The sequence below is a fragment of the Megalobrama amblycephala genome, linkage group LG15 (assembly GCF_018812025.1).
Source record: "Megalobrama amblycephala isolate DHTTF-2021 linkage group LG15, ASM1881202v1, whole genome shotgun sequence".
Taxonomy (NCBI): domain Eukaryota; kingdom Metazoa; phylum Chordata; class Actinopteri; order Cypriniformes; family Xenocyprididae; genus Megalobrama; species Megalobrama amblycephala.
This window is the reverse complement of record NC_063058.1, coordinates 34,726,682-34,740,427: the sequence shown is the minus strand read 5'-3', so window position 1 is coordinate 34,740,427 and position 13,746 is coordinate 34,726,682. Positions and strand designations below refer to the sequence as shown.

The 13,746-nt window shown below is 38.9% G+C and overlaps 1 protein-coding gene across 1 annotated transcript; it reads left to right on the top strand.

Annotated features, from left to right (window-relative positions):
* Nucleotides 1-3,036: 3,036 nt before the first annotated feature.
* On the top strand, nt 3,037-8,569 carry gpr22b (G protein-coupled receptor 22b). The gene is given in 4 exon segments (XM_048159429.1): nt 3,037-4,082; nt 4,986-5,741; nt 6,916-7,435; nt 7,437-8,569. Coding segments are annotated over 2 exon segments (1,320 nt in total). The 5' UTR covers nt 3,037-4,082; nt 4,986-5,741; nt 6,916-6,919; the 3' UTR covers nt 8,241-8,569.
* Nucleotides 8,570-13,746: the final 5,177 nt, after the last annotated feature.

Below are 13,746 nucleotides of genomic sequence, written 5' to 3'. Positions count from 1 at the left end.
GAAGCTTTTCTTTCGCATAAAAATGTAAAACATTTTCTTCTCCTGTTCTCTCTCATTTTCGCTGCTCCAGCTGAGAAAGTGTTCAGATTTACTGTGCGTATTAAGAGGCGAGTGATTAAAACACTGCCGCCACTTTAGTAACACAAAGGCGGGCGGCTCTATTAGCGTTGTGCTAATCTACTGGGACGCTCCAGCTACAAAGAACATGAGTGGCACTGCAGGAGAGAGATAAAAGAGCCACTGCTGAGATTTCTGCCTTTCTCAAGCTGATTTCTAGCCCTGCGAAATGACCCTCTCACATGGCCAGGCCGAGAAAAATCAGAAGTCCAATAGGGCTTCTGCAGTTCTGCTCCCATAGCGATAGCGGACGGATCGAAACTGCGCTTGAGTGCTGGAATTCCCAGACGGCTCTCTGTCTGCCACTCCAGAAAAGTGATTCAAACTCAGCCGAGTTCATCTCTTGGACCAGACCAGATTCCTGAGGTAAACTCCACAGAAAATAACGAAATTTAAGTAGAGATAGACTGTCTGAAGACTGGAGTAATGATGCTGAAAATTCAGTTTGACCATTTTAACAAACATACATTACAATAGAAAACATTTATTTTAGCCTAAGTTGTAATAATTTTTCACAAAATTACTGTTTTTACTGTATTCTGAGACTAAAAATATTACTGACCCCACACTTTTGAATGATAATGTATCATAAAAATACTATGGTATGAATATAATCATCACATTACAATGGTGTAACGTAGTTAGTAGATACAGGAAGAAGGAAGCGGGAACCGGCAAATGTTTAAACAAACTTTAATATAGATTCGAGGCCGGTGCAGCACGCAGCTGACACTCGTTATCACTCGCGTCACCGGCTTCGCGCCGCTCCCTCACGGCTCTCGCCCACCCTGCTCGTCACAAATGGCATTTCAGATGAGTCACCAATGTTTTTTGGACATGTAGCTACTGTGAAAATACCATGGTTTGAATATGGTAAATTCATTACTTTGGCTTTTTGGATATGTACCATGGTAAAACCATGTTATTTTTGAAGCGCCTTGGAGAACCATAAGAATTAGCTAGAAAACAGAACCAAAAAGTAGTCGTTTTACCATCTGGTAACACCACAGTACTTGTAAACGCATGTCAATATATTAGTAAAATATACTACTACAGGTCTTCTTTCTTTTCACAGCCTCCATCTGTCTGACACATGACTGCAGAGGGAGGAACAATAACTATTTAGAATAATCATTGTACATTTTTATTCACAGCACACATAAGCGTCTTTTTCCTCCAACACTCAACACAGAAAAATGGTTAGGAATAACAGAATATTAGTCTGCAGTGTTGGAAGGCTGCTGGGAAAGCATGCTGAAATATTAATGGCATCTGAAATATTGAGCCTGGTTTTAGTGAAAAGTTTTCAGCAGCGCTGCCGCCATGTCTATAGAAAGCTGTTTACCACTTAATAATACAACATGTGCATTTCAGAACGTGTGGAGAGCTGCACGCCAACAAGTGCTTCAAATACGAACACACACACGTTCTTGTTTCGACTGTCACTTTAGACGCCCCCCTTACCTGCCAAATGAGCCAAACAAAATGAATTGAGAAAGACTGCTCCTTCTGCCAGCTGACAGGCCGGCTTAATTGAAACTATCAATCACAATTCCTCAACATATCACACACACACGCTAAGTGTTCCCATCATCTAAATCAAACACACATGCTCTGTTCCAAAACCTAGTGAGCTGCCTACACAGGTGGCTATAATTAGAATCTCGTCAGTGAACAAGTTTATCGACAATTCTTAAATCATACAAATAGTGCTTATTGTGTGAAATGCATGTCATACTCGTCTTTGATTTCAATAATTTTCCGTTAGCACTGATCACATGACAATAGCATCTAAAATACACTATATCACACACAAATATTGGGTAAAATAGTGTACGTTTAATTCGATTTTTTTTTTTTATTTCAGATGTACATATTGGTTATCGGCTGATATTAGACATTTTTAATTTATCGGTCAATATTATGTAATTGTGCATGCTCATTTCCATTTAGATTACCTTTGCCAACATCTACTTTCTAAATGTTAATCTTAAAAAGTACTAATAATTTAATAACCTTGATAAAATATAATCTTTAGCTAATCTCAAAATGAATATGAATACATAATATATTTAAAATAATTATATAACTTTTATATAATATACTATATATTATTTTAATCTAATTTATATTATATATAATTATATATTATATTTATATAATACTTTGTTAACTGTTACTTGTTATATAACTTTTTTAAGTTATATATATATATATATATATATATATATATATATATATATATACACACACAGTCAAACCAAAAATTATTCAGACACAAGATATAATTTTTGGTATATTTTTACTAGTGGGTGCAGGACACTATATTTTATTTATGTAAGTGAGGATAGCAAAATAAAGTAAACTGTGACATTAAATTCTTCATACAGTAGACTACCAGTACACAGTAAAATCCTCAGAGTTAAATCAACTCTGCTCAGAGTACATATGGTCCCTCTCTAAATAGTGTTAAAGTAACACTGAACCAGAGTTAAAGTTAATGAGATAATTAAACAATTAATAAGGCTGTGACTGAAGTCAGTTGTAGTTCTTGAGTTTCTCTTTTCTTCAGTGATTCTGCTTGTTAACAGCAGGTGTTCATCACTAATGCACAATCATTACTTAATTAATTGTTAAATTATCTCATTAACTTTATATCTGCTTTAGTGTTATTTTAACACTATTTAGAGAGGGACCATATGTACTCTGAGCAGAGTTGATTTAACTCTGGAGATTTTGCTGTGTAAAACTGATAAAAAATTGGAACCAAAAATTATTCAGACACTTTGACCTGACCATGTGTTATCTGACATAATTAAGATTAATTTATTCTGACACAGTTTAACTCTGAGATCTTATATTTTATTACCATTTTTCTAAACTATAGTGAATATCCTGTAATCATGAATGAAATGTTCAAGGTGTCTGAATAAATATTGGTTTCACTATATATATATATATTGTACTGTACATTATAATGTCGTGATGCTTAAATTCACCTGTAGTCATAGCATAAAACATAATTATCGTCTTGTCGGAATCATGATTTTTTGTATTGGTGCATGCCTAATTTTTTTTTTTAGGTATGGATTTGTTTTTTTCATTGAGTTCATCACAATACGTTGTGGGACTGCCTTCTCCGTTACAAATGCATGTCATGCCATTTCAAAATGTAGCTAAAATTAAGTATCATAGTCTTTAAAAACTGCCTGTATACCATAAAATGTTGCTTACGTAGACAGCTCACTAGGTTTGGAACAGAGCCACATTCTTTTTGTGTCCTTTTCCCAGGAGACACATATCCATTTTCATCACAGAGCACAACATCAAATATGAATGAAAACATGCAACTCTGACACAGTGTTTAAATAGAAACCAAAGCATCTCCGCAGGGACTGACAGATGCAGCCGAGCCGAGACTGCGCTGCCATCGCAGGATAGAGGGAAAAGCTGGATGGAGAGAACGACAAGAAAACAAAAGAGTGCATCCCCACTCTCGGGGGAGGAAAGGGTTAACCCCATTACGACAGACCAATCAGAGCAGGGAGCAACACTGCAAAACCGCCGCAGTGAGTGAGAGAGGGAGACGAAGATAGAGAAGCAGTGAACGAGAGAGAGAGAGAGAGAGGGGGACAAGAAAAGATGTGGAGGCGCAACAGAGGGGTGCATCGGCAACACTTCAACGCATCACAGTTTGAAGAGAGAGAAAAAGAAGCAAGACAGTGAAGGAAACAGTTAGCAGGACAGTAGATCAAAGTCAGAGGACGTCCGTTTCACTCCGCTGGCATTGCTGACAGTTCGCACGGACAGTATTTGATTCACACTCCTCAGGGGGAGGCAGGTTTACGACTCGCTGACATGCAAAGGCTACAAAAGTGTGTGCACTTGTGGATCTCAGATGATGCTTCGGTGAAGCTGTAGCTACTCTCCGTTGCATGACAGATGAGAACTCTGGGAGCGCAAAGGTAAGATGGTGATATTGAATAACTTTGGTGATCAAAAATGACAGGAATGCGATTGAACAAGTATGCATGCTGCTGAGTTTTTGGATATAAAACCGTATTAATTCAAAAGAGCAGATGTCGAAACGTGGAATAGCAGATATATACAGCTCCCTAGGGCAACACTGGCATCTTATAGAGAGCAAATCTGTCAAAATTGGAGTTGCCCTAGTAAATCAAATTCAAATAAATCTGAAAAATTAAGAACAGAGGGAAATAAAAGATGCTTATCGCAAATATTCATGACTGAAGTATAAGTATTTGTCATTGAAAAACCCCTGTCTGAATATTTAGGGGACGTCTATTAACTCTCCGATACCTGTAAACAACATTCTGACTTTAGTTAGTCTATTGATCCATGTCTCCCCTGACAAATTTCGCCCCCAAAACCCAATCGATTCTGTTTACGGTTTCCCCCGATCTATCAAAGTCTGCTGGACTGTAACATCTGGAAAAAATTTACAGTGCAAAATCTCATTTACTGCTGGAACACGACCTCCTCGTTATATGTGATCCAGGCATATTCTTGCACGGCCGTTGACTGAAAAATGATGTGATAAAAGTACAGACGTAAAACAACACAGGTGATTGCGTTACCTTCCCTAAAAGGCATTGCTTTGGAAATGAGTGTTTGTAGATTGTTCCCAAGATGCACGGGCCCATCCATCAACCCCTGCAGGTTCGCAGATGTTACTTGTACCTTCACATGGACGTTAAGCAAGACCAGAGCTTGTGCATTTCCGCAGACCGCTTGGGAAAGATGAATGGATAACACATGGAAGTCCATACTTGATGATGGATTGGATGCAGGCTTAATGAATAATTGATTGTTCACTTATCAACACTTCTCTGCTTTTTTCTTGTTAGGATTGTGGAATCAAAGAGCTGAAGAGAAGTGCCATCTCTCAGGAAGACATGCACTAACATTGGGTCTCCCAGGACGAGTGGATTTCCCAGGACATTCCCATGCTCTCCACGGATGTGGAAAGTTTTTATCAGAAAGCGTTGATAGAGCCTAAAGGTGACCTTCAGTGAGGGGACAGAAAATTACATCGGCAACACCCGGAATGCCCCACCCCCTCGTGCTGACCTAAACAATTCTGCGACCTTGGATTCTTCAGCAGATGGCACATGCAAATCAGCAAACGCAAATCAATATGGATTTATCACCTTCTAGGGCCCATAAAACTGCAATAACGGGAATATGCCAGCATTGAAGCAACGGAATGAGATGGTATCAAGCGAGATGAAACCCTAAAGTGGATATAATAATCAATCGAAAACGATTGCTTTCAGTTGTTAAGATAGATTAGAAAAGGAAAATGGACATTTTATCTCTGAATCACTTATTTTCTTTGGACTCCTAAACAAATCAGAACACGAAAGAACAACTCTTTCTTAGGTCTGGGCATGGCAGGGGTCCAAACGTATCATTTGGTTTAGTAAAAAACCATCATCCCTGATCAAAAAGCGAGAGATTCGCTTGGATTACGAGGATTAAGAAGTGCAGAATACTTCCTTGAAAGGCCATGCCTGGGGCTGATGTACAACTTGTACCCCTTCCAGACTCTCCCGTCTCGACTGCTGACTCCCGAGGCTGAGAAAAAAGCTGGAAGGGGAAGGGTAAGTCAACTAATGCGTAGAATAAACTATTGGACAGTTGTCATTAGTCGTCAAGGATGAAAACAAGCTTGATGATCTGTGAGGTGTTGTGTTTTAGCTCATGAAGTCATTCAAGTTTCCATATGGTTTCACTCCAAGGTGTCAGTCAGCCTAGATCAAAACAAAGAGTTATTAGTACCCAGTTGGCACCCTGATGCATCTATCTACACTGGAGTAAATTACAAAAGCCAGGTTAATACTTATCTCGACAATCCTCTCTCTTAATTCTCCCTCACGGTGATGAATGAAACGCAGCACTAAAGACAGGCGCATTTGCAAATGGAGCAATCCATCACTGTGCAACAAATGAAAAAGCATCGTAGACAAAAATAATGCATAAAGTGTGTCTATTCATAGCAGCGCCTAATACAGAACGCGCAGTGCATGACCAATGCATTATTAGTCAACGTGCACAGAAGCATCAGATGTAAAGCCATTCGAAGGCACACAGGGAATCTGAACTAGTAAGACAAACAGAACTTTGTATATGATGGTGGTGCTTCGAATCCAGCAGAAATCTACCAGATACCTTAATCTAATGGTTTTGTTGGTTTCTATAGGTGAGACCCCCAAAAAATCTCTTGAATGATGTGCCGTTAAGGCCAATTCACACCGCACAGACAAGCGCCAATAAACAAGTTGGTGAAAAACCCCAACCAACGGCAACAGACACTGACAGGAGTAACGGATCCAACAAACGTTGGCGTTTGTCTGTGCGGAGTGAATTGGCCTTAACAACTTAATTTGTTCTTCTCTTAGATTTGAAAGAGGGTTGTACAAAATTCAGTATTGAGTGAATGAGTGTGAATTTGAATTCATCCATCCATCCATCCATTCATTCATCAATCCATCCGTCATCCATCCATCCATCTGTAAGACATTCAAACCTGAAACTTCAAGATATTTACAATCTTTTCAGCTTTGTCTTGATAAACTTACAGTTACGAGAATTTCTTCGACTTTCAATTCATTGTAATTCACATATTCAAATTCGACTTGCAATTCTGCATCCCGTTCGCCACCTCAATTCAAATGCAATAACTGAATTGGAACTCAAAAGGCATTCTCTGTTCAAACACATCTGGTCTTTCCACATGTTTCTCTGATTGTGAATCCTGCTGTTTTTACCTTTCAGGATAATGCACGTCCCTCCCTCAACGGAGGAAGAAAGCACCATGAGTAACGTTACTGTCCTTGACATCACCGAGGCTGTGAGTCCCGCCATGACGGCGGCCGGCCCGTACCCTTACCCGCTCAGCTTCCAGGTGTCCCTGACCGGATTCCTCATGCTGGAGATTGTCCTGGGATTGAGCAGCAACCTGACCGTGCTCGCGCTCTACTGCATGAAGTCCAACCTGGTCAATTCCGTTAGCAACATCGTCACCATGAACCTCCACGTGCTGGACGTGTTGGTGTGCATTTGCTGCATCCCTCTGACCATCGTCGTGCTGATGCTGTCATTGCAAGGCGACACGGTGCTCGTCTGCTGCTTCCACGAGGCCTGCGTGTCCTTCGCCAGCGTGGCTACGGCAGCTAACGTGCTAGCCATCACTTTGGACCGATATGACATCTCCGTTAAACCCGCCAATCGCGTGCTGACTATGGGACGAGCGGTGGCTCTGTTGGGTTGCATTTGGGTGCTGTCTTTTGTCAGCTTTCTTGGTGCCATTTATCGAAGTGGGATTCTTGGGACCAGAGCCCACCAAAGCCAATCAGACCGCCGTTGTACACGTCAACGAGTATTACACCGAACTTGGACTGTACTACCACCTAGTGGCCCAAATCCCCATTTTCTGTTTGACTGCCGTCATAATGTTAGTGACATACGCAAAGATCCTGCAGGCTCTCAACATCCGCATTGGTACGCGCTTCCACGCCGCGCAGAAGAAGAAAAAGAAGATGAGGAGAAAAAAGAACTTCTCTCTTATGTCGACGTCCGAGCAGCAGCTGCCCGAGATCACGGACGCCTCGCAGAGCAGCGCCGGCAACCGCGGAAACGCTCCGCTTGGCATGCGCACGTCCGTCTCGGTGATCATCGCCCTTCGAAGGGCCGTTAAGCGCCACCGGGAACGCCGTGAGCGGCAAAAGCGCGTTTTCCGTATGTCGTTGCTTATCATCTCCACATTCCTCCTCTGTTGGACGCCCATTACTGTTTTAAACACTGTGATTCTCAGCGCAGGCCCCAGCGACCTCACTGTCAAGCTCCGACTGGGCTTTCTGGTCATGGCCTACGGCACCACGGTCTTCCATCCGCTATTGTACGCCTTCACAAGGCAGAAGTTTCAGAAAGTCCTGAAAAGTAAAATGAAGAAACGGGTGGTGTCCATCATCGAGGCGGATCCACTGCCGAACAATGCAGTGATTCGAAACTCCTGGATCGACCCTAAACGGAATAAGAAAGTGACGTTTGATGATCACGAAGCCAGACAGAAATGTCTATCATCCGAAGATGCAGATTAAACCCCTTTTGCAACCTCCAAAAAAAGACTTTGAGTTCTCATAAAAGCACTGTTATCCATAAAGAAAACCACATGATGTGAATATTAGTCATACATGAGCAGGTATCAAATAATCTTATTATTTATAACCAACTTGGGAATATAATATGATAGGTTTCATAGAATGATACTATTGCAGTTACAAGGTGCATGTCCTTTATAAACCACTGTATGTACTGTAAATACATGAAAACTGAGATTTGTACATACTCTTGATCAGTTATGTACCTCTATTATGACTTGTAGCCTGTGTATAAATGTATTTGTAATAAACTTGGTGGGGGAAAAAAAGACGAAATCCATCTGCTCTTTGACACGAACGCAGATGCTGTGAACATTGACCCGCCATGATAGTGCTTTTCCTTTAGAGCTAGATCCATCTGAAGTCAGGAATATGATGATATTATTGTTTCTGTGGAACAAAAAAGGAGAATTATTGACGAATCTTCACACATCGATTCATATGTTAAGCTCCAAACATGAATAAAACACCAAAAGCACTTACAAATTCACTGTACTCCAAGTCTTCTGAAATCATGTGATAGCTTTGAGCGACAGAACGCAAATTAAAAGGTGACAACCAACAGGTTGTAGGTTTGAACCGTGGTTTGATATGCAAAGAAAAGCATTGCAAATGCTGTCAAATCTGAGGAAACGTCTGGTTAATTTCAGCAGTGCTGTCGAGGACAAAACGTCCCTCATTTTGCATTCACTGAAACACTGAAGTTAAGCTCCCATTCACCAAATCAGCATACATATTAATGAAAATTTTCCTAGGTCAGAGCCGTAGCTCTTAGAGGTCTATTGTGAACCATTACGAGAGCATTCGTCCTTGTGCGTTCAGTAGAAATTATTCTGTTGTGAAGGAAATGGCCAAATGACGATGCCGATTTAGATCCATATCAGAGTGGACCATTCAGTTTTTAAACATATCGGTTCACTTAACAGCTTTATTTTTAATTTAGTATTAATTTTATTACTTATAGTTGCCAAACATTTTTAATTTTCATTTAAATCTAATATTTATATACTTTATTTTATTTTATTTCAGTTAATGACAATGATTTAGTTTTAGTTAACAATAACAACACAGGGATGAAGCTATAGAAAGAAATAAAAGTGTCAAAATGAAACCCATATTCATGAACAAATGACTCTTACAAGCTTGTTCTTTTAAATGATTCAGCCAAAAGGAGTCGGTTAGAATCATTTTAATGAGTCACTCACTGACTCTTTTGGAGCTATTTTGATTTATACAACTTTTGTCACGATGAACGGTGTACTTAAAGGGTTAGTTCACCCAAAAATGAAAATGATTCCATGATTTACTCACCCTCAAGCCATTCTAGATGTATATGACTATCTTCTTTCAGTCAAACACAATTGGATAACACAATATCCTGGCTCTTCCACGATTTATGTAGTCAAAATTTAATCCATCCATAATAAAAGTAATCCATACAACTCAAGTGGGTTAATAAAGGCCTTCTAAAGTGAAGAGATGGGTTTTTGTAAGAAAAATATCCATATTTAACACTTTAAAGGTACCCTAGAATCAAAAATTGAATTTATCTTGGCATAGTTGAATAACTAGAGTTCAGTACATGGAAATGACATACAGTGAGTCTCAAACTCCATTGTTTCCTCCTTCTTATATAAATCTCATTTGTTTAAAAGACCTCTGAAGAACAGGCGAATCTCAACATAACACCGACTGTTACGTAACAGTCAGGATCATTAATATGTACGCCCCCAATATTTGCATATGCCAGCCCATGTTCAAGGCATTAGACAAGGGCAGCCAGTATTAACGTCTGGATCTGTGCACAGCTGAATCATCAGACTAGGTAAGCAAGCAAGAACAATAGCGAAAAATGGCAGATGGAGCAATAATAACTGACATGATCCATGATATCATGATATTTTTAGTGATATTTGTAAATTGTCTTTCTAAATGTTTCGTTAGCATGTTGCTAATGTACTGTTAAATGTGGTTAAAGTTACCATCGTTTCTTACTGTATTCACGGAGACAAGAGCCGTCGCTATTTTAATTTTTAAACACTTGCAGTCTGTATAATTCATAAACACAACTTCATTCTTTATAAATCTCTCCAACAGTGTGTAATGTTAGCTTTAGCCACGGAGCACTATCAAACTCATTCAGAATCAAATGTAAACATCCAAATAAATACTATACTCACATGATCCGACGCATGCATGCAGTATGCATGACGAACATCTTGTAAAGATCCATTTTGAGGGTTATATTAGCTGTGTGAACTTTGAAAATGCACTGTATTATAGTCGAGAGCTCGGGGCAGGGGGAGAGAGATTTAAAGGGGACGCACATGCTGAACCGGTGCATAGTTAATGATGCCCCAAAATAGGCAGTTAAAAAAATTATTAAAAAAAATCTATGGGGTATTTTGAGCTGAAACTTCACAGACACATTCAGGGGACACCTTAGACTTATATTACATCTTGTGAAAGAACGTTCCAGGGCACCTAAAAAAAATAAAATAACTAGCTTCTGACAGACACAAATCGACTTACGCCAAAAAAAGAGTAACTTCTGACCCGACGCATAACGTAATGACGAACGCAGAAGCGCAAAGGATAGAGCAAAACAAAACACCAGTCATGAATTAGAAGTCTAAAACGAGAGTTTCTAAAGAGAAATGTTCACACTTTCGCCATAACGCCGTCTGCCGAAGCTAGTTATTATAGTTAATACAGTTAGAGCCGAATGGATTACTTTTATGATGGATGGATGCACTTTTTTTGGGAATCAAAATCGTTCACAACCATTATAAAGCTTGGAAGAGCCAGGATATTTTTTTAATATAACTCTGATTGTGTTCATCTGAAAGAAGAAAGTCATATACACCTAGAATGGCTTGAGGGTGAGTAAATCGCGGGATCATTTTTGGGTGAACTATCCCTTTAAGCCAAGTGAGATCACCGACTGCTTATTCATACAACAACGATTTGGAACAGAGCTATGTCTCACAATAAATGTTAAACAGAAAATGAAATCATTTGTTCAGTACCATTTACCATTTAAGGAATATCAATGCAGTGCTGCAGGAGAGAATCTGAACCACAGACAAGGTTCTTGAGATGTTCATACATCAGATTGGATGACAGGTAAAGTGCACTTTACTTAAACGGGCCAAATTTGTGAGTAAACAAACAAAGGCAGACAGAGACTACACTGTTAATTATGCAATTTAGAATCACTTGAAAGCTCTTGTATTGTACATTAAAGTCACACAGTTTTGCACTTGTTCACCAACGACCTCTAGAAAAGCAATATCAAGCTGGCATCCTACGGCGTCAACAGGTCACGCCTACGGTGTCCTGTTATTTGCTAGGATAAAATCATACGTTTGATTTGAAATGCCCTTGGCAGACATCTGAAGCCGGTTTCATGGTGCTGTAAAATCCAGGTCACACGGTGACCCGCAATTCACGGCTCTGCCTCGCTCCAAGTGAGGGCACTTCAAACAACCGAACCAGCCGTTCAATATGCCGCGGTGACCTTTCGTCACACTTCGAGATTTGCACCTCTCAGATCGTCCTATAAAACTGTAATTGAGAATCATCAAGCCCTCTGTAAACAGTCAATGTACCACAAGGGTTTACTAAATGTCACCTGTTAAATCTTTCATCATATATAAAGCTCGGTTTGCTCATGTCAAGCTAGGGGCCGAGGAGGGCATCGTGGTTTCAGGTTTGCAAAGTGAGAGTCTGTCTATTGCACTCTGGGAAACAAGCTTATTCTGGACACTTTACAAGCACCTGATGCATATAAAATGAAGAGATGAGTACGAATTTAAACCAATAAAAAGCTTTTTCTTGGTCCCACTACATCCTAGCAGTCTTTAAAAACATCTTGAGGAGCAATGGTGGAGAAAAATAGAAAATATAACTCACATTTGTTAGCACGTAAACTTAAAATCAAAACATTTAGTCATATAAATTATTTGTGTGTTATGAGTGTGTAAACACTTAGTGCCCAGAGGCAACACTGTACAACTCAGGAATGAAATGAACATGGCTATTTTAGGGAATATGCTGCTGTCAGATGTTTTTCATTTCGATTTTTAGTATCTATAGTCTTAATATGTAGTTAAAGGGTTAGTTCACCCCAAAATAAAAACGCTCTCATGTCATTTCAAACCTGCTCTCTGAAAAATGCTGGGTTAAAAATAACCCAAGTTGGGTTAAAGATGGACAAACCCAGCGATTTGGTTGTTTGACCCAACCTGCTGGGTAGTTTCAATTAACTCAACTATTGTTTAAATGAATATAATTACTATATTGCTTGCTTAAAAATAGGTTGGAAATTAATATTTATTAATGTTTAATAAATTAAACATTTATTAATATGTTTAATAAATAATAATTAAATAATAAACATTTTTTAAGTTGCTTATTATTGTTTCCTCTAGTAATTGTGTGTCTGATTTTTAATTTATTTTAATTTAACATATTTTGTGTTCATTATAAGCGAGCCACATAGTAATTTTAATCAATAGTTGAGTTAAATAAAACTACCCTGTAGGTTGGTCAAACATTTAACCCAACTGCTGGGTTTGTCCATATTTAAGGTTGTTTTTAAAACAGATTTGTGACTTTATTTTTTCTGTGGAACGCCAAAAGGAGTTTTTTGACGATTATCTGAGTCAATCTTTTATACAGAATGAAAATAAGAGGATAGCATCATAAATGTAGTCCATAGGACTCATTTCTCATAAAGCTATATGTTTTGTGTTAGAGTAGATACAATGTCTTGAACAATTCTTGAGTCAGATCTTTTCAATGAATCGGTTGATTCACTTCACAAATTATTAAATTGTGTATTAGACTGATCCTGTGAAGTTTTTTAGCAAATAGCTTAAATTTCAATCTGTTTCTCAAATAAAGCTATTGTATGACTTCGGAAGACTTGAAATATGGACTAATATGATATTTTTATGGTGCATTTATATCCTTTTGGATGCATGAAAGTTCCTGTAAATTCATGCAAAAGAGTGACATATTCATTAAAAATGTTCAACAGAATAAAAAAGAAATCATATATATGGGTTTGGAGCAACATGATGACAGTCTGAGCTGTTTCTTCATGCAAGAATATTTTGCATCAAACATGCTTTCATAATGCGTGCGACAGACGGTTAAGGCAGAGATGTGAAATTTGCATGAACTGCTGTGCTGAATCTAGGCTATGTGTTTATGCTGGTAGGACTTGTTTATCAGAGGATGCCAGAGGCAGGTGGACATGATTTCTTATTCATTTCACCTTCTCATACAACACAATACTGCACTGACAGAACTATAGCCCCCTTGGTGCTGTACAGAGAATCAATAAAATAATAAACCAGAAAACAAGCCATGCAAATGCTCTACTGCCTCATTTTACAACTGGTCATGTTCGTTTCATACTGAACTTATTGTCATTCTG